General features: G+C 36.5%; 3 protein-coding genes across 3 annotated transcripts; 1 reads left to right on the top strand and 2 right to left on the bottom strand.

Annotated features, from left to right (window-relative positions):
• Positions 1-2,015: 2,015 nt before the first annotated feature.
• LOC110873290 (zinc finger CCCH domain-containing protein 25) lies at positions 2,016-7,367 on the top strand. Its single transcript, XM_022122220.2, has 4 exons — positions 2,016-2,312; positions 6,088-6,197; positions 6,376-6,563; positions 6,648-7,367. Exons 1-4 carry the CDS (start codon positions 2,140-2,142, stop codon positions 7,032-7,034), a joined length of 858 nt encoding a protein of 285 aa, XP_021977912.1. The 5' UTR covers positions 2,016-2,139; the 3' UTR covers positions 7,035-7,367.
• A 448-nt stretch (positions 7,368-7,815) lies between these two features.
• On the bottom strand, positions 7,816-13,139 carry LOC110873291 (anthranilate synthase alpha subunit 2, chloroplastic). Its single transcript, XM_022122221.2, has 11 exons — positions 12,907-13,139; positions 11,568-11,752; positions 10,992-11,181; positions 10,457-10,608; positions 10,247-10,362; positions 9,482-9,728; positions 9,310-9,366; positions 9,042-9,194; positions 8,859-8,939; positions 8,551-8,637; positions 7,816-8,431 (listed from the first exon to the last, which is right to left on the bottom strand). The coding sequence occupies exons 1-11, from the start codon at positions 13,070-13,072 to the stop codon at positions 8,108-8,110; spliced, it is 1,758 nt and encodes a 585-aa protein (XP_021977913.1). The 5' UTR covers positions 13,073-13,139; the 3' UTR covers positions 7,816-8,107.
• A 2,430-nt stretch (positions 13,140-15,569) lies between these two features.
• On the bottom strand, positions 15,570-19,654 carry LOC110873292 (cell division control protein 6 homolog B). Its single transcript, XM_022122222.2, has 17 exons — positions 19,313-19,654; positions 19,137-19,230; positions 18,760-18,980; positions 18,496-18,570; positions 18,308-18,417; positions 18,080-18,186; positions 17,942-18,001; positions 17,786-17,859; positions 17,632-17,682; positions 17,452-17,501; positions 17,282-17,348; positions 17,050-17,139; positions 16,400-16,462; positions 16,221-16,316; positions 16,030-16,119; positions 15,864-15,941; positions 15,570-15,779 (listed from the first exon to the last, which is right to left on the bottom strand). The coding sequence occupies exons 1-16, from the start codon at positions 19,514-19,516 to the stop codon at positions 15,909-15,911; spliced, it is 1,485 nt and encodes a 494-aa protein (XP_021977914.1). The 5' UTR covers positions 19,517-19,654; the 3' UTR covers positions 15,570-15,779; positions 15,864-15,908.
• Positions 19,655-20,721: the final 1,067 nt, after the last annotated feature.

Raw genomic sequence — 20,721 nt, forward strand, 5'->3', positions numbered from 1 at the left:
TAAGGTTCACCCAAAAGTTTTATATACCATCCCTATTAAACTCGCTCAATATACAACACAAGAGTAGGAGTTGGGTGGAAAGTCTATTTTTCCTAGAAAGTCTAGGAAGGAATAAGAATTGGACACGTGTCATTGAGGGATTTTAAGTAGAAGGGCTATCATGTAATTTCACATTTTAATTTTATTTTTGGAATGTATCTCCATTAACTAAAATTCCATGATTTTCGGAATTTTATTATTTTCGAATTCAAATCTGGAAGTCAATGTGTTCATTAACTAAAATTCCATGTCACATTACATCGCATATTCCACTGTTCAAAATATTACTGGAATTTATCAGCATGTTCTTGGTGCTGTGTTTTAACAGTTTACAGGGCTAAAGCCATTTTTTTATAGATCCCACAATATAAAGATGGTAAAACACAGGGTATGAATCTGATTGCTGTTAAAACACAACTGTATGAATCTGAATGCTAAAACACAACTGTATGAATCTGATTGCTGTTAAAACACAACTGTATGAATCTGTTTGCTGTTAAAACACAACTGTATGAATCTGAATGCTAAAACACAACTGTATGAATCTGCTTGCTTTTAAAACACATCTGTATGAATCTGGATGCTAAAACACAACTGTATGAATCTGAATGCTAAAACACAACTGTATGAATCTACTTGCTGTTAAAACACATCTGTATGAATCTGCTTGCTGTTAAAACACAACTGTATGAATCTGTTTGCCGTTAAAACACATCTGTATGAATCTGAATGCTAAAACACAACTGTATGAATCTGCTTGCTGTTAAAACACAACTGTATGAATCTGTTTGCTGTTAAAACACATCTGTATGAATCTGAATGCTAAAACACATCTGTATGAATCTGCTTACTGTTAAAACACATCTGTATGAATCTGGATGCTAAACCACAACTGTATGAATCTGCTTGCTGCTAAAACACAACTGTATTAATTTGCTTGCTGTTAAAACACATCGTCAAGAAAACGGAGATGATAAGAACAATATTTGAATGGTGATGATGAACTCGGAGATGGTGGAGATGGAGAAGTGTTTTAATTTGATCCGGTGCTCTCCACTGTTTCTAAAGTTATCTTCTTCCATGATTGTAGTTATTTTTGGTAGGGATTGGGGTTTCCAATATGGGTTTGGAGAGAGAGAGAGAGAGGGAAAATCGCTTGAATTTAGGAACTGGACGGTTATCTAATTGATTTAAAACACGGCCATTGACAAAATTGCCCCTACTCATTTAAAACAATCAATTAATTAAACTCAAATATTACAAGATTGCCATTGATTTAATCTCAACCCTTAAACACACCAATCGGATGGACCAGATCGCTTCCTAGACTTTCTAAGAAAAACACACTTTCCGTGCGAACCCTACTCTACAACACAATACCCAACTCCATAGACAACTATATACTAAAATTGTAAATGTCTAAAACCCCAATAAAAATTAAACACGCTTTTGAGTTTTGACCCTTTGCAGTCGCTCTCATCGGCCACCGGTCAAACATTTTTCACAATCTAGCGGCCATTTCATTGGAACTTCACAATCGAATCTTCAAAGGTTCCTATCAGATAAAAGTTTCGATTCCCAGGCAAGGGCGAAGGATAGTTGATACCCGGGGGTGCAACCCCCCCACCCCCCTAATATTTCGGTTAGAAGTATACAATTTTCGATTTTTCGTCCAAAAATTTTAAAATTATAAAGGATCCCCCAATTATTTTGCCTAAATATTTATATAATATATAAATTGAGTCCCATGACTCCCCCTACTCGAAACTTTTGGTCAAGCTCCGCAACTGTTCAGATGTAATCATTGATTTCTATTTTGTATTTTCATTTCTATTACACGACACTCAATCGAAAAATACCCGGATTAAAATTATGTTCATTTGATTTCTGCTCAAGCCAATTTGTTCGGTTCGGTTTTTAAACGAGCCGTGGCAGCCTCAACGGCGTCGTTTTAGTTCTCTTGGTGACTCGCTTTTGTCTCTTTTTTTTTTTTTCTTTTTCATTCATTCCCCCAAAACAGAGAGAGCATTAGGGTTTCAGTAGCACCGTAAATCGGTTGGTTATTAATCATTGAGTTAAAGAAGAAGAAGAAGAAGAAGAATGAATCCACTGACGTTAGTGAAGCGTATACAGAACATAAACTCAAAGGAAGCATCGTTAGGTATCTCTGAGGAGGCTTCATGGCATGCTAAATACAAAGATTCAGCATATGTTTATGTTGGAGGCATTCCTTTTGACCTAACTGAAGGAGATCTTCTTGCTGTTTTTGCTCAGTAACCTTCTTTTTCATCTTCATCTTCATCTTGCCTGCCTGCTTCATTCATCTTTAGTTATAATAAGATTTTAACATTTGTCTTTTAAGTTTGCCAATTAGGGTTTTCATGCTGTCTGCTTAGTGCACTGGATCTAAGTTTAATTAACAAACATATTGAGTTAGGGTATGCATCTAGTACTTGGTGGTGGTCATGATAGCAAAAGACATCTGTGCATAGGTTATGTTTATGGAAATGGGCAAAACTAGCGAATCATGTAGTTGAAACATGGTTGTCAATAGCGATCGCTATAGCGAATAGCGTGGCGTGTGGGTCCATGATCGCTATATGGTCTGTAGCGATAGATAGTGGCCTTTAATTTTTTTTTCTTAAATCATAGTTATTAAAGGGGCGTGGCGCACTCTGGGCGATTTGTTAGGCCCGGGGCTTTATTTGCGCCTAGGCGCTCGCTTTAATAACTATGTCTTACATGTAGGTACCTTATCGCTATTTGTCGCTATTCTTAGGTTTTTGTTAAATATACATGTAAAATAGCTTATATACCAGGGTATTTTTATATAATATACCTATAATTTTTTTAAACTTTTTTCTAGTGTATCGCTATTTATGAAATAGCGCCCACTATTTATCGCTATTCTTCATTAACAACTATGGTTGAACATTGAATGGGGTGATGTGTTATTATCTGTGTTGTCAAATTACATAGGCGCATAGGCCAATCTTGGAGTCCGGCATCTAGGCGCTTAAAAACCAAGGGATTTTTAAGCTAGTTGCGTAGTATAAAATACCATCTTTAAGGGGTTTTAGATATGCTTTAGGCTTTTTTAGGGCTGTTTTAGGCTGATTCCAGCCTTAATAAGACAGGTAATTATAAATAAAGTGTGCTGTTGTGATAGCTGAATTTGCGTACCTTCATTATTTTAAAGAAAGGGATGATGTTTTTGTTGAGGGGGAGTAATGGTATCAAGAAATGTGTTGACTAGTAGTCTTGGTTTCAAAAAGCACATGGCGATCCAATGCGTTTTGATCCCAAAAGTCGATGCGCAATGTGCAAAACGCGTGCATCACATATGACATATGCGTGGCGTTTGTTATTTAAAACTACTAAAAATCATTTATAGATGATATCTACATTTACCTTGCTAACTTTTAAACGTTAAAATGAAAATATAGGATATTTCATTATCTCTTGTCAGATTTGTTCAATCAATGGTCTAATTGGTTCAAATACTCATACCCATTGCTCAATCGATAGTTGTATTTGTTCAATAAGATTTGAAAAACTCAGACCCATTGCAATCACAGTCCAATGTATTCAAATAGTGATCACTGCATAAGGCGCTGCATCGAACAGCATCATGTGATGCACGCATCCCGGAATCGCATCACACGATCCCATCTCATCAATCATCACTGCATCATGTGATGCGCACATTATGCGCTCTTGATGCACGCATTCTATAACCAAGCTAGTAGTTGGTGTTTGTTTGGTCCCTGTGGTTTATAGCAAATTGCTATATGTTACAAATATGAAAAGTCTTGCAAAAAACACATCCACGTTTCAATTTCTTGCGATTTCAATCCACATGACTAACTCCCATTCACTTTGTTGTTAACTCAACGTCACATGCTAAACATGTGATGGGCAATATGGTAATTACATCTGCAATAACTAGAGAACAAAAAAAAAAAAAAAAACTTTCAGAAACCCTTAGTCGTTTTCCCCCAAACATTCTTCTTCCATCTGCGATTTGGTCACTAGGGTTTCGTACTGTTCTACCTTACTGAACTAAATCGAGGCTGCAACGTGTTATGTTTGTGTTTTGTTGAGTATTAATACGCGGCTTATTTGACCCTTGGTTTAAAAAAGCGAGCTTTAAGCGCGCTTAAAGCGTGAAGCAATGAAGCGTTTGGAATAGCGCTTTTTTTGGCCTGAAGCGTCATAACACGTGAAGCGTTTTGAGGCGAGCTTTAAGCGAGAAGCGACCTTGGTTTGAGGCGACGCTTCAGCCCAATCAGGTGCAAAAAACGACGCTTCAGCGTAGGTTTAATTTAAATGTATTTAGAAAACAACATTGAAAACGAATAGTGCGTGCAAAAACTGCTTCAGCGTATGTTTATGTTTCAAGTGTGTTTCGACTTTAATTTATGTTTTAACTATGTTTTTTATGGGTTAAGTGTGTTTTTAATCATGTTTTTGTGTTTATTATTGATTAACAAGTAGAATAGGTCATATTGATGTGTACAATATTTTTTTTATTTTGAGCGCTTCGAATACGTGAAGCTCTCGCTTGAAGCTTCGCTTAAAGCTTTTGGAACCAAAACGCTTCGGAGCGCCTCACGCTTTTTTAAACCAAGATTTGACCCATATCAAACATAACTGATATAGACCTGCAACCTCTTTTCATACATATGATTTTTTACATATCAGCACCATCAGCAGACATTATGAAAACGCCCAGGGTGACCCCTTTAACCCGTCTGATGAAACAGGGTGACCCCTTTAAACCGTTTAATGAGACTGGCTGACCTGTTTAAACTGTTTGATGACTGTTGAAACTGTTTGATGAGACAGGCTGACCGTTTAAACCGTTTAATCAACCAGGCTAACCCGTTTGATCAACCAGGCTGACCCATTTAAACCGTTTGATGAAACAAACTGACCCATTTAAATAGACCTGCAGATTATTAGAAATCTAGGGTTTGGCATGTGATAAAGAATAGAAGCTTGAATTAAATATAATACATGTTTCTTCAATAGAGATGTAATTACCATATTGTCCATCACATTTTGGCATGTGACATTGAGTTAACAGCAAAGTGGATGGGAGTTAGTCATGTGGAGTGAAATCGCAATAAATTGGAACGTGGGTGTGTTTTTTTGCAAGACTTTTCATATTTGTAAAATATAGCAGTTTACTCAAAACTCTATATTTCATCCATTGAATCAGGTCCCTATCCTATTTACTGAAAAAATATTTGCCTTGAAAACTACAATGCATTGTTCTATGATGTTATTAGTTTTAAGTTATCGATAGCTAAGCGCCCATGTCTCGCAATCTGTTAAGTAGCGACTCCATAGCATGATTATAGCGGATTCCGGCTGGAAACCTGCAAGGCTGCAATTTCTGCCGGAAACTAGGATGAAGAAGAGTGGCTGCGTTTTCTTGCGTTTTAGCCTTTTTAGGGTTCTATCTTTCATTAGTTTATATTTAGTCCCTAAAACTTGTAAAAATTTACATAAAATTGTAAAATTAGTTTGTGTATTTTAACATTATTATTTTAACCTATTAGTTTGTCTCTCTATCCCCCGTGATAGAGGTAAGGCTGGCCTACATCCCACCCTCCCCAGACCCTACCGATAGCTAGGCTATGAGTGGGATTATACCAGGTACGATTGATTGATTGATTGATTGATTTTAACCTATTTTCATTTTCACTAGCTTACATTTGGTCCTTAAAACTTATAAATTCATACATAAAGAAGTATAAAGTTAACATTATATATATAAAAAATTATAGATAGCTATTTTTTATTTTTCTAATTTTTAATTACCTTATCGCTAAACACGAAATAGCGGGCGCTATTTCATTAAAGTTGATTATGTTATCATTGGTCTTTTAGGGCAAAGTGCATGACAATGTGACGAACTTCACACAAATTGTCATTCTATGTAATCAGTTGAACTCCGTTTTTTACTAGCTTTGAGTCACATTACCGAAGTAACATCTTTTTCAATCGTCACTGAATACTTAACTTACTTTTAACATGTAGGTACGGTGAGATTGTTGATGTCAACCTGGTTAGAGATAAAGGCACCGGAAAATCGAAAGGCTTTGCTTTTGTTGCATACGAGGACCAGAGAAGCACAATTCTTGCTGTCGGTCAGTCTATTTATCTGAGTTTATATTTATAAAAGTTTTCATAATCGGCGACCACTTGAGCGGTCGGGCTGACGACTCCAACTGATTGGTTGGTTTGACCCAAAAAGTCTTCTGTTCTAGTCTTGTGTAAATAATAGTGCATATTACAAAAATGATATCGTATTTTTTTTTTTTTCAGATAATCTGAACGGTGCTCAAGTTCTTGGTCGTACGATAAGAGTGGATCACGTTACTAAATACAAAAAGAAAGAAGAAGAGGATGAAGAAGCAGAGCAACAGAAACGAGAGGCAAGAGGTGTGTGTCGTGCGTTTCAGAGAGGCGAATGTACACGTGGCGCTGGATGCAGATTCTCTCATAATGAGCAAGTAAGATCATTTTGAATTTTATAAACTTTGAAATTTGCGGATATTATTATTACCAACTTCTTAACGTCTTTACTTTGAATCCAGAGAGCTGCAAACACGGGTTGGGGTGCTGAAGATGCTAAAAATTCAAGATGGGAGAATGACAAGTATGTAGGCCCAACAAGAGGCCCAGGCTCGGGCCCATCACATCGGGGGATGCGTGACAAAGACGGCTGCGACAGACAAAAAGAAACAAGTTCAAGAGATGAAGATACCAGAAGCAGTAGAATGAAACCGGACAAAAAAGATGAAGATTATTTTGGTAAAAGATCATCCAGGTATGATTCTGCAGATGATGATCGAAGGAATGAAAAGAGGTCAAAGTATGACTCGGAATCTTATCGAAGAGAGCGTCAAGAATCTGACAGAAGAACAAGTCGTGACCACAGAAGGAAGGATGAAGATCACCGCGTAAGATCACATAGAGAATGAATTGTCTTTTAGTGGTTGAGATTGTTGAAATTGTTGAGGTGTTTTGCTATATCAACTGGGTTCATTCATATGCACCAAGTTTGGCTTCGATAATGGATTCTTCTCCTAAGTAAACACTAGTTGCTCGTGCATTTTTAGTTAGTTGCTGCTAATATGTTTTTTCGAGTGTGTATTATGGATTAGAGGCAATTTCGACATATTGTGTACTTGTGACTTGTGATGTTCGAGGCCAAGATGGGTTAAGCGAAAGATTTGACGACAAAGAAAGGGAGTCGTCATATGAGTTGGAAGTTATCCGGATTATATGTCTAATAACATATGAGAATTTTTAAAGTGTATGAATTTGATTCAATCTGGTAGAAATGGCAAGTGCGTTCATGAGACGTTTTATTCTGCTGGTATCGCGTCACCTAATATGATATATAACACCATTACTCATTTAAAGTTACGCAACTAAGAGTCACGAATCAACTTTTACTGTGTGTAACTAATATGATATGTACTGCCATAGCATATGCATTATTATTCACAAATATATTAAAACTATTATAGGGTTTATACGAGTGGGTTAAGCAGTTGTTATTGTGTGATGGATACTTTTATATCACTGAAAAGGTAACGCTCATGGTGTCTAGTTATTTCATATACACAGGTGTATTTGTGACGTATAAAAACAAACCGTACCTCACGGATTATGTTTAGAAAATCATTATCATAGTAAAAGATTTTCTAAAACCCGTATCAGATTCCATACCCGCTCCATGTAAATTCGGGTCCGATAGAACAAGTAACAGATTTAGCAAACAGATGAAAATCTTCAGTTCCGTACTAAAAGCACAAACTTTCATCAACCGAGTTGCATGGAAATATTTCTTTCCATAACAAAAAAAAAAAGACACCAAGAAACGCCTGAAAATGCTTTGCATTACTCATGAAAAAAAAATAGAAGAAAACCCAGTGATGGAAAGATAGGACACTAAAGCCTGTTTTAAATAAAATTTACCCGCCCATAGTCAATGACCACCATGAAATCTAATTCTTTTCATGTGCTTAAGGGCGGTTGATTTGAGACCTCATTTGTCGACAAATGATGACTCAGCAAGATCAATAGCGCGTGCAAGTGCTGCAGCTTTGTTCTCACATTCTCGGTGTTCATCAGCAGGATCACTATCCGCCACTATACCTGCCCCGGCTTGAAGGTGGGCCACCCAATCACGACGCTTGTCCGCATCCTGGTACTTGTACATCGTGTCGTAACGTGCTGCTGTAGGGAACACGATTGTTCTCAAGGCCAAGGCAATGTCCATGTCACCAGTGAACGAGATCCCTCCAAACCCACCACTGTATGGCCCACGTCTATTCACTTCCAGCTCATCGATCAGTTCCATGGCTTTTACCTTTTGCACAAAAGTTTTGAGTAACATGTAACTTGATTAGCGTCTAACTTTGGCCTCTAATGATGTTATGCACGGACTATTTTATAAGAAGAAATGAAGAACGGTTAGAACTTAGAAACCTTAGGGGCCCCACTGACTGTTCCGACTGGTAAAGCAGCACGAAGTGCGTCCCAAGTACTTAATTCATCAAGAAGCTCTCCAGTGACCTACAAAAGAGACCAGTTTGGATTGACCAACAAGAAGAAAATAATATAGAAAAACGTGCAAGTTAATGTTGTGTAACATTTAATTCAATAAATTACAAATTTAATTATGATTTTTGTGTGAAAACAGTAAATAAAGCTTTGAGTTGCCAGTTTCTAGGTAAAACATAAACCATTTGTGATTGAACCAACTATGCAACATGAGCGTAAGAAGAAGAATTCACCGTGGAGCTGATATGCATGACGTGAGAATACCGTTCAACATTCATCAGTTTCTCGACGTTAACAGAACCAGGTTTTGAAACCTACAAGAATGTCCCGATTTAGTTAAAAGTAAATGATTGAAATATAAACATTTATATTAACAGCAAAACCAGTTAGTTAATGTACGGTGATAACACACCGACCTTCCCAACATCATTTCTCCCTAGATCAACCAGCATGATATGCTCTGCGCATTGTTTTTCATCATGAAGTAGTTGATTTTCCAACATATAGTCTTCTTTAGGTGTCTTCCCTCTTCTGATAGTCCCAGCAAGGGGTCTATTTGTAACTTTTCTCTGTCAACAAAAGCATATAAAGATGAATTATACAGATACAACACTGTCAAATTTCAAAACATCTAGACATTTAGTTACTTTAATTGAACTTCTTTTATATATTCTGGCTTATTACCTTCTTCACACGGGTAAGAATTTCAGGACTTGAAGCAACAAGAATAGACCCTCTAGCCTGGATGCATGAAAACACAAATACATCATTAATTAACCATTTCTAAAAAGCCTATTTCTCCTATGGAGTGAGTACCAATAAAATGTCAATTTCGAGTACCAAAAGAGCTGAGAACCTGTAAGTAAGTCATGTATGGGCTTGGGTTGACAATTCTCAGGGCCCGGTAAACTTCAAATGGATCTGCAAATGTACGTCGTTCAAAACGTTGACTCAAGACAATTTGAAATATATCCCCAGCTAAAATATGTTCTTTAGCCTGCAACACTGCCTCCTTGTAAGCTTCACTTGACATGTTTGACTTCTTTAAAGAAGGCCCAAATAGGCTCGTATATAATTTTATTGACCCTGGAGAAAGTTTTGGTCTGTAATGGAAGTCAAATTAGAATTACCAATGATATATAGAACAATCTTTATGTGTGACTTGCTAATTAAAAGAGTAAAATGCCGTTTCGTCCCTAAGGTTTGGCCAGTTTTGCGACTTTCGTCCAAAGGTTTGTTTTTCCACATCTGGATCCAAAAGCTTTGAAATCTTGCCATTTACATCTGGCTCGTTAACTCCATCCATTTTTCTCTGTTAACTCAGGGGTATTTCCGTCTTTTTTGCTAACTTAAAGGGCAATTGGGTCTTTTTCACTTTATGTAAAAAGACCAAATACCCTTGAAAAAGACCGAACTACCCTTTAAGTTAACAAAAACACGGAAATGCCCATGACTTAACGGAGAAAAAATGGATGGAGTTAACGAGTCAGATGAAAATGGCAAGATTTCAAACCTTTTGGATCCAGATGCGGAAAAACAAACCTTTGGACGAAAATCGCAAAACTAGCCAAACCTCAGGGACGAAAATGAAATTTTACTATAATGAAAATGAATTACTCACGGAACGATATCGTGAACTCTGGACACTAATGTCTCCAAACGTTCTGTTCCATCTTTAAAAGCTTCATCGACAGAGGAATATTGATCCATTCGCACCCAATGTATCACATATGCTTTCTGGGGATTGTAAATAACCAAATAACTTACAAAAATTACAGAACAAGGCCTATGAGGAAGGATGTTGATATGTTGAGAATAAAAAGGTCAAAACCTTCTCGACATGGTCAAACACGATCACATCATCATAAAGGCCAAGATGAACATCTGGAAGGTTCCTATCATCCTCTGGCGCTTTTGAAAATGGAAGCTTTTTCGTCTCTACATACCGCACCGTGTCATAAGAGAAATAACCAACCCAGCCACCTGTTATTATGAATAATGGAAATTATAGTTGTGCTTGTGCAAACTGGTTAACAAGCAAAACTGTAAAGATATAGACTAATGTCTGTATTTCAACCGCATCAAGTCGGTTTCATTTATAAGCCCTAATAAAACATAAGGCCTCATGAAACGCTAATGAAAGAAAAAAAGTTGAATATGTCAACATATCATTTAAACAGGCTAAAGCCAGAAATGTAGTTACATGTATTTTTCATGCTACTATATGTTGATCGTATAAAATAGTAGCTATTCTGAAATAGAATATACCCATATTCTACACGAGAAGAGGCAAACAGCAATGAAAGCTAAGTGACTTTCATGATCATGGATTCATATTAGAAGAGAGATCAATAGTAAAATCTTACCACAAAATGCATCAGGGAGCTCGTCAATTCTTTGGGGTTTCCATTGCTCCATTATCCTCCTAGGTACCACCATGGGATCCTCCACAAACTCTTCCGTCTTTCGCCCTTCATGGTGGTCCATAACTGTAACCATATTCTCTTTCGCCACAATTTCCATAGTAGGTTGAGCTCCAATCACACTGTACCGCCCCTAACATAGTAAATCCGCCAGTTAAATAGATATAATCAGCATTAGCAGATAATCAGAAGATAGTTTTCACAGAAATCAGTGAGCCATATAGAGATATCCACATTATTTTACTAATCAAAACTCAAAAGCATATATCCAAAATCCTTGTATCCTTTTTGACAAACATTTTTTGCTATATACAAAAGGTACTCTTATCCAATTCCATGAAAAATTGAAGATCTATATGCATGAGATATAAATTCAAAGATTGCCCAAACGCCATCCTGAGAACGGACTTTGCTAATAGTAAAACTTTGCAACAACAAAACTCTCAGAAACAGAATGCAAAAATTTCTATCGCAGTATCTAATGGAAATAGCAAACAGTACTGGAGAGTAAAAGCTTACAACATTGGAAGCCTTTAATCCTGGCTCAACAGATTCAAACAAAAAGCTCGGTGCATCACGATCGTCTTCTTTGACGAGACACCTGTAAGCCATAACTGGAGTCAGATGATCGGAAAAAATCGACCTGTATAACGGAATCAAATTCCCATGCTTTGCGGCTTCCTTAAACTTCACCGAATGATCGACTGCAAAAACAATGACAATAATCCTTCAGTCCCTGCTCATACTGTGCTAACGAACAAACTGAACAAATTAACCAATATTATCAATGTTTTCAAAATAAATGCAGTGCAAAACAGGTAAAAAATGTGAATTCAACCAATGTAAGCATCAAATTAATTGAAAATGAACTTCAACGAATGATCGACCGCGAAAAACAATAACAATCATCCATAAGTCCTTAACCATATTGCCCAAACGAACGAACGGAGCATATAAACCAAAACTATCAATGTTTTCAAAACAAATACAGTGGAAAACCGGTCAAAATGTGTGTACAATCAATGAAAGCATCAAACTAATTGAAAATGAACTTCACCGAATCCGAATGATTGAATGCATAAACAACAACAATCATCCATCAGTCCCTAATCATATTGCACTAACGAACGATAGCAAATTAACCAAAACTATAATGTTTACAAAATAAATGCAGTGGAAAACTGGTCAAAAAGTGAACACAATCAACGGAAGCATCAAATTAATTGAAAAACAACTTCACCGAATGACCGACTGCGAAAACAATAATCCATCAGAGTCCCTAATCACACTGCCCTAACAAACGAACTAAGCAAATTAACCAAAACAATCAATGCTTTCCAAATAAATGCAGTGAAAAACTGATCAAAATGCAAATACAATCAATGAAAGCATCAAAATAATTGAAAATGAACTTCACCGAATGATCGACTGCAACAACAACAACAAGTCATCCATCAATCCCGAATCATATTGCGCAAACAAACGAACTAACTAAGCAAATCAACCAAAGTCCAAAACTATCAATGTTCTACAGAAGAATGCAGTGGAAAACTAGTCAAAATGTTAATACAATCAATGAAATCGACTGCGAAAACAATAACAATCATCCATCTGTCCCTAATCATACTGACCTAACAAACATACTAAGCAAATTAACCAAAAAATATATATATTCAAAACAAATGCAGTGAAAAACAAGTCAAAATGCGATACAATCAACGAAAGCATCAAATCAACGAACACACTGAGCTAATCAACCAAAACTGTCAATGTTTTCGCAAGAAATGCAGTAGAAAACAGGTCAAAATGCGAATGAAAGCATGAAATGAAGTGCAAATTAAGAGAAGATTAGAATCACCTGAAGCGGTTGGAGATTGAGCAGAGCATCTGAGAGTGAGGAAGCGAGAGGTGGAGGCGTTGTTGAGGAGAGTGACGGAGGGAGGAGTGGAGGAGACGCCGGAGCGGAGGGAAGTACGACGGAGAGACGGCGGAAGAGGGCGGTGGGAGATAGCTAGGGTTTCCATTGACGGTTATGGCATTTGGTGTGGAAGTGGAGATAGAAGAGTTAAATGAGTTTGTTTCTGTTTTGGTACAGTGTGGTGGACTGTTGGGGATCTGACGATTTGCTGACGAAACGGGAATGTTACTAATCGGGATTTTAGGGCCGTGGTAGTGAGTGAGTGACCCGTCAGCTGAGTAGCGCCGGCCCTAAGAATTTGTATACCATGTTCGAGCTCGAAAAAATGTGTTTTAGGCCTTAAAGAAATTGGGTATTGTACTCGCTAAAGGTCTAAACCTAATGCCAAATGGGTTAATAACTAATCTAAATCATAAGAATAGTTTTTTAAGGGGGCCTATGTTGGTGTTTGTATGGGTGTATCCTATTAAAAAATATTATATATATATACATATCGGGTTTTTTCGTAAAAAAAACGTGTCCCCCGAAATATCGGGCCCTGGCCGGTGGTCCTCCCCGCCCACCCCCAGGGTCGGCCATGCAACATTCCCACGATATTCGTTTTTGATTTCAAAGATTTGATGGATATCCATAATGCTATTTAAGAAGGTAAAAAAAACGAAGAAGATTTTATGGGGATTGGTTATTATCTCATGTTGGTGTATATGGAAGGCGAGAAATGATCTGGTTTTCAATCAGATCAAGAGAAGCTCTCAAGAGATTTTGATAGATATTAAAACGAGAGGTTTTGGGTGGTTAAAAATAGATCGCCATGTAAATATATATGTTGGAAGGAGTTGTGTAAATTTCCTATGTATATGTTGTAGTTCTGTCATTTGCCCGTTTGGGTCAGGGATTCTGTTTTGTATTGGCCTTTTGTTCATTTGAGTCGGAGGTTTGTTTTAATGAAGTTTTAGTTTAAAAAAAAAAAAAAACTATTTTGCCCTTAACACAATTATATACCAATCAACATGAATTAGGTTTTTTTTTTATGTTGGATTAGCTAGATGAAAAAAGTTAACTTTGATTTTGCCCAGGTGGTTTGACCATTTTAATAAACATAGGCAACTTTTATTGAAAGTTGTTTGGTTTATTTACGACTTAAATATGATATTTTACATTCAAAATGACATACTTTGAAATTTCTCATATTTTTATTTACGTCCTTTTTTAAACTAGTTTTATACCCGCTCGGTGGTGATCGAAAACTTTACATAATAATAAGTCAAATTTAACTCTTAATTATAAAAAAATAGACAATGTGCCAAATAAAAGTGCAACTCTTTAAAGTTTTTTTGAAAGGCGATATTATTGTCGAGTTTGAACCCTTGACCTTTAAGGGAAACTCCACTTTAACTCTAAAGGTCTTGCCAATTGGACCCATAAGTTAGGTAAAGTAAATGAGTAACGGTTAGCTGATAAAACTTACATTTGAATAGTCGGACCTTGCAAGCAGTCAATATGACCAAAACTTGATTATTGTCGTAGTTAAGTAAAATTTAATATAAAATAGCGTAACTGAAAACAAATAATTATAAAAATGGGTGAATAAAATGGGTTGTGATATGGAGTGTTTAAGCACACACGCGGATCTATTTGACCCGGATACATCCCAAAACAAACACGTGTAGAGCACGTGAACTTCTCTTTTGTCTAGAAGCATTTTCCGCATTCTCTACCTAGGTTCATCGAGCTGGGGTTATCATTTTCTTTGTGTTTTGTACCCGACTATGATCCTTTCGACTTTGTGCATGATCGATACGTAACGAGCTTGCTGCTTCACTTGTTGATTATGAATTGTGACAGTTAAAGGACGCATGCAAGACCTTCAAACCAATCACAGGATATATCATAGTGTAACCATAGTGTAACTTGGCATCTAATAATGAGTCAACATCAAACATGGTCAGCAGTTGACTTTCAAATGTATTTGACCTTAAAAGTCAAAGGTTTTGGGACTTAATTGCCTCCATTTTTCTAACCAAAACATTAACAATTGGTACCAACACGATGATGTGGCGAGGCGAGGCGAGCGTAAGAGAGCCATGCATTTGTGCCACTTGACGAAGGAGATCTCTTGTCTACGACGGATCTAATTCTATTTTTAAATAGTCTTTCATAAATCGAATTTTATAGTGCGAGTGCAACTTTCATTGGATTACATAAGAAGTAGGTATGTTAGATCGGAGAAGCTGATGTAATTTTAAAGCTATAAAGGTCTGGTTGCACATAATCATGTGAGTAAATGTAATACTCGGGTCTCACCCGAAACCCCATCATCAGAATAACCAATCAAACATAGTTAGCAACTGCTGCACCGCAGCAGCAACGCGGTGATGGACTGATGGCGCAAGTGAATACAGAATCAGCTACGTGGCGTTGACCGCTGGTAACTGACGCTAAAGTGGTTAAGTGAGCTTAACGGCATTGATTTAATTTCAGCACAACCTAACAGACGAGAACGTTTTGAAAGTTTGTTACACTAGCCAGGATCATTAGATATATAATTTCACACATTTGATCGTCACATTTAACTACAAAAGTATAAAAGGTACAAAATTAAGTACACAACATTAACAAAAATTGAATACCAAAATAAACAACAAAGAATACACTAATCCAGAATTGTTTTTCTGGTTAAAAGAATTATATAACTTTAATTAAAATATAAAACCAATACTAATATCACGAGTTTTGCTCTGTTGTTGTATTACATGCACCATTGACAAGCTCAGTTTGAAACCTTTAAGGTCAAGCGCGCACGATTGCATAATCTGTAAAAGAGTGAACAGAACATAATGAGAATTTTAGTTTTCAATTGCAAACATATGAAATGTAAGAGGCTAAAAAACAGTGACCTTTACAGTTAACTTGACAAACATTGCAAGTGTTGATGTTGGAATTTACTGAAGACAGTTCCTAAAGAAACGAATGCCCTGAAACAAAGAAATTCAGTGCTTATTATACAGAAAACACACCCTATTTTGACAGGAAAAAAAAATGTACACAAGTTGTTTATTGTACCTGCAATGCAAAACTGATGTCGGCTTCATCTACTTGCAACGTCACTCTCCTTAATTTATCATCTCGGGATTGACCGAGTTTTAGAATTCCCTATAAAATGATAGCAATTTATAAGAATTTGCAACAAAAAACATTTTTTTTTAATATTTAATAGATAAAAAGTCGATTGATAGGTGCAGATGGTTGGTTACCTGATCACCTAGCACTCTACACATGCATGAAAGTTCCATTATACCAACTGGTGGTATCAATGTTGATTTGCAGATATCAATATAAAACTTGTTCAACTGTAAAATAACTAATTTTGATTAGAATATATAGATATTTCATCTTTTATCATGAAAGAAAGATGATATTGATATGGTTATACCTCTCCTATTGTTGTATCCTTCTTTCCTTTACGAAACAACTTCACAACAGAACATAGTACAATCTACACCAAAGAGACAGTAGGAAATTAGTCTACGTCAAAGGAAAGATCGGGTTGACCATTGACCCACTAATCTTGTTTTGACTTTTGACCATTCTTAGTATATAGAGAATTGAGTTTAGTTGTGTTTACAATGCAATATAAAAACAAATAGTTATCTACATCTTTGAATGAAATGACTTAGGGGTTGTTTGTTTACCTCTTAATGAGGCTCTTAATGGTTCAGACATCTTACTGGTTCAGCACTTAATGGTTCAGACTGTTTTTTTCACGAGCAGATGTCTGAATGGTTCAGACATTTGCCTCTATTTGCCTCTGAATGGTTAAGATTTATACATAGTCTGAATGGTTAAGATCTCTAATCTGAATTGGTCAGACATTTGTCTCTGAACGGTTAAGCATTATACAGGCTCTTAATGGTTCAGACCTCTTACTGGTTCAGTACTTAATGGTTCAGACCTCTTACTGGTTCAGCACTTAACCATTCAAATGTTGCCAAACAGCCCCTTAGACGTTTATGACCTGTTCACTTTGACCTATTTAAATGTAAACACTAAAACGAATGTGTTTAATTGTGTTTAAAACGGTACCTGTTGATGCTGTGGAAGGGATTGTATAGTGTCGACTATTGGTGATTTGTAAGCCCTTGACAAAGCAATAGCCATATGATCAACCCTCACCTACATGAAAATGAAGTAGAGACAATTAGATAACTATTTAAACAAGCTTATGAATTTTACTTTTCATCAGATGAAAAAAAAAACGTAAAAAGTTATTTAATGAAAAAAAAAACGTAAAAAGTTATTTAATGAAAAATATTACCATGGATGTCAAAGTTGAAGTGCAGGTAGATTCTCTAAGCTCAGTTTCAAGCATCTCTATCGCACCCCTGGAAAGCGAAATAAAAGCTCAAGATCAATTTCCGCCTTAAAGAATTTACGAGAATTTGTAGACTGTAAAACAATTATAAATAATTAAAAAGAAATACCAACCTGCAGATACCAAGAGCTTTCCTCATATCACCAGATGTTGCAGCTACTTTCTGCATACATTCATTCAAATGGTGCATCTTAGAATTTATAGCAACCTCAAGTCTTTATTACTTAAAAACACATGAATTAAAACATTTAAGTCAAAGCAAAGATAAGTAGATAATATTATGGCGTACTTACGCGTGCACAGAGTTCCAGTGCTTGTGGCTGGAAAACGGTGTAAGGAAGTGCCTGATGAAACAAAACACCCTTAATATAATTTCTTTTGTTAAAAAATTGTTATAATTTTCTAATTAAGTAGCTAAAGAGAAAGCGAAAGACCAATAATGCTCACCATCAGCCGTTGTTTGAGAATCATGATGATTTGATCCATCGAGTAGGCTCGAAAAGACACAACAGCTGGCTTACCTAAAATAATAATTAAAAGTATAAGAGATATTAGAAGCAGTGTGTGGATGTCGAGTGTAATGGAGAGAAACAAAGTACTCACAATTTAGAGACTGTAGTTTTGGAAGAAATCGGTCTGCTAAGTCAATTGCATTAGCTATACCTGTAAATGCAAGTTCGTATAAGAAATTAAAAATAAAATCAAAAGAAACAACTTAAGTTCGAAGTCTCACAAGCATACCTATCAATATAACTTTAGAGAATGGCAACGTTGTTAGCATAAATAGATCATGAAGCACCACTCGGTCCTTAGTAATCAAGTAGTCCAGCTCATCAGCTATAACCAACCTGCTTACAACTCATGTGTTAAAAGACAGTGTACGAAAAGCAACCAGCTATTCAATCTGATCATTGATCAAGTTTTGTTAAAAAAAGTTAATAGCTAACTGTTCATGCTTGTGTATCTTACATCATTTTAGTGTCAGCCGACTGCTGCTTTTGAGAATACATTTGCTGAAGTTGTTTTAAGGCTGTAGAACGACCATTGACTTTCTTATTTGGTTTACTTTTTTCAAGTATCTGCAAAATAAATGAAACTTTGAGCATAATGTTGCTTACATATGAGTCTATGCGTATTAATATCATGTAAATTTTCACCTTGTTGAAAATTTCTGATGTGTTTGAGAAAGAAGTACAGTTTATAGCCAAAATATCCGGCAGCTGCCCACCTGTCTGAAAGCAATAACAAAGGTTGCATGAGTTTACTAAAGTGTTCTTTCTAATGTACATACACACGTCTATATATATCCCAATGCATCTAGAAACCTAAAATGACCTACAATCTAAACCAACACATGCTAACAAATTCACTATTTCCATTTAAAAACTTTCAAAACTAGCAATCAATCAAAGCCAAATTACCTCCTTAGCCCAACCAGCCAAACACCCCTTCACATTCTCCATCGAGAGCGATTTTCCGGTCCCCGGACAACCACAAATATACAAGCTCCCAGCCTTCTCTTGCTCAACACATTGCTTACAAAACTCCACTATCCTTTTCTGCTCATCCTCACGGCACACAATCATAGTCGGTGCAGTCGATACATGCAACGCCTCTTTCACCACACTTAATTGTTCCGAATCTACACAAAACAAACACACATTTCAACACAATAACACACCCTAACCTACACACATCTCACACAAATCACAAACACCGGTTCCAAATTAGGTCAAATTAGTTCACTTAGGTCAAATTAGATCAATATAGCATATATTGAAATAAACATCAAGCTAACCTGTTGGATTCCAGATCGGTTTATCCAAAATACTGTCTAACAACTTCTTCCTCGGAGAATTCTTCAATTTCAATAAACTAACACCAGTTTCAACCTATAAACAATGCTGCTATAGTTAGAATAACTATAATTCACTGTAATAATAAGCTATATACCACGAATAGTCGAAAACTCACATTCGATCGGCTTCTATTCGGACTATCATTGACAGATCTACGAGGCGATTTACTCTTCAACGAAGAGCATGATTTAGCTGGAGTGTTACAAACCGGATCATCGAACGAAGCTGAATTGGATCTCAACCGCCGTTTGTGAGGGGATGAAACGTCGCCGTTTACCATTGGCATTGGTGAGGATCTGGCTGCAGCGATTGACGGCATTTTTTTGTTGAAATTGACGGAAATCGGTACTGGAAAATTGGTGATTTGATTGAGGATGAAAATGGAGGTTGTTGAAATATAGGGATTGGGGGAATATGGGTTTAGCTGCAACTGAAAAGTTCCCGCCAAAATGATTGCGGGAAAAAGGATCTTAAACACGGAAAGGAGCGAGCCAAATGTTAAGTTGACATGTAAATAATTAGTAAGTTTATAGTTATATTTTCGTATCTATTTGTAATACTATGATTTAAAAAGTAAAAAAAATAAGTTTATGTCGAGTCAATTTTACATAGGCAATGATGTTTTAATTAAGGGAGGATGGGGTGTGTTCTGTTGGGGTAAACGTGTATATACTACCTGATTAGTAATATCAGAGTTGGTGTATCAGGTGGGGTAAATTGGATAGGCTTTGTGGAATGGTGGGTGGTTGGAATGGTCATATATGACTCTTGGGCATGAGGGAAACTTTAAAAAGAAATTACATATTGGAGGCGACGGAGATAGGTGGTGGAGCGAAAGAGTAGGAAAGTTGGACGACGAAGTGGTGGTCGTCAGGGGCGGTTCTTAGAAGAGTCGTGGCAGGGTCACGGTCCGGGAAAGTTTTTCGGGCGTAGTGTTAATTTTTCGCATTTCGATCGAAAATTTTTATATATACTGTGTTTGGCCCGGGCTTGTCCGGGCTTTTTTTAGTTCTCGTGTCTTTCGGCCCTTGCATGTTCAACGGGCAAGATCCGCCACTGGTGGTCGGAGTTGGACGACACATTAGTAGAACCGTTGATGCGGTGGATGTTGTCGGTGTAGGACAACCGTTTAAGAAATAAATTAAAAATGACAATTTTATTAATCAATAGGGTTAATTGCAAATTTTGTCCTTTATCTTTATACACATTTCTGTCGATATCCTTTGTCTTTAAAATTGATCAGTTTTGTAGTTTATGTTTTAAAATCATACACGTTATGTCTTTTAAGCCAAACTCAGTTAATTTTTTTCTGTTAAATCTGATCACTCAATGACAATTTGGTCTTTTTACAAGTTACTTTAAAAATAAGTTAATAATTAAAACAAATTTAAAAAATAATATAAGATATAATATAATATGTGTGTGTATATATTTATATATAAAACAACCCCCCTCTCTTTCTCTAGCTCTCTTACTCTCTACCTCTCCCCAACCATCACCTTCGGCCCCCACCCTCCAACACTC

Source organism: Helianthus annuus, chromosome 8 (genome assembly GCF_002127325.2).
Source record: "Helianthus annuus cultivar XRQ/B chromosome 8, HanXRQr2.0-SUNRISE, whole genome shotgun sequence".
Lineage (NCBI taxonomy): Eukaryota > Viridiplantae > Streptophyta > Magnoliopsida > Asterales > Asteraceae > Helianthus > Helianthus annuus.

What these genes read in the sequence shown, in the direction of transcription:
- LOC110873290 (XM_022122220.2), top strand. Translation starts at nt 2,140, where the DNA reads ATGAATCCACTGACGTTAGTGAAGCGTATACAGAACATAAACTCAAAG. An exon ending in AAGCACAATTCTTGCTGTCG is followed by an intron (nt 6,198 to 6,375) that starts GTCAGTCTATTT and finishes TTTTTTTTTCAG; the next exon opens with ATAATCTGAACGGTGCTCAA. An exon ending in GATTCTCTCATAATGAGCAA is followed by an intron (nt 6,564 to 6,647) that starts GTAAGATCATTT and finishes CTTTGAATCCAG; the next exon opens with AGAGCTGCAAACACGGGTTG.
- LOC110873291 (XM_022122221.2), bottom strand. Translation starts at nt 13,072, where the DNA reads ATGGAAACCCTAGCTATCTCCCACCGCCCTCTTCCGCCGTCTCTCCGT. An exon ending in GATTAAAGGCTTCCAATGTT is followed by an intron (nt 11,182 to 11,567) that starts GTAAGCTTTTAC and finishes TTACTATGTTAG; the next exon opens with GGGCGGTACAGTGTGATTGG. An exon ending in GCTCCCTGATGCATTTTGTG is followed by an intron (nt 10,609 to 10,991) that starts GTAAGATTTTAC and finishes TCATAATAACAG; the next exon opens with GTGGCTGGGTTGGTTATTTC.
- LOC110873292 (XM_022122222.2), bottom strand. Translation starts at nt 19,516, where the DNA reads ATGCCGTCAATCGCTGCAGCCAGATCCTCACCAATGCCAATGGTAAAC. An exon ending in CCCTTCCACAGCATCAACAG is followed by an intron (nt 16,463 to 17,049) that starts GTACCGTTTTAA and finishes TCTTTGGTGTAG; the next exon opens with ATTGTACTATGTTCTGTTGT. An exon ending in AGGATACAACAATAGGAGAG is followed by an intron (nt 16,317 to 16,399) that starts GTATAACCATAT and finishes GTTATTTTACAG; the next exon opens with TTGAACAAGTTTTATATTGA.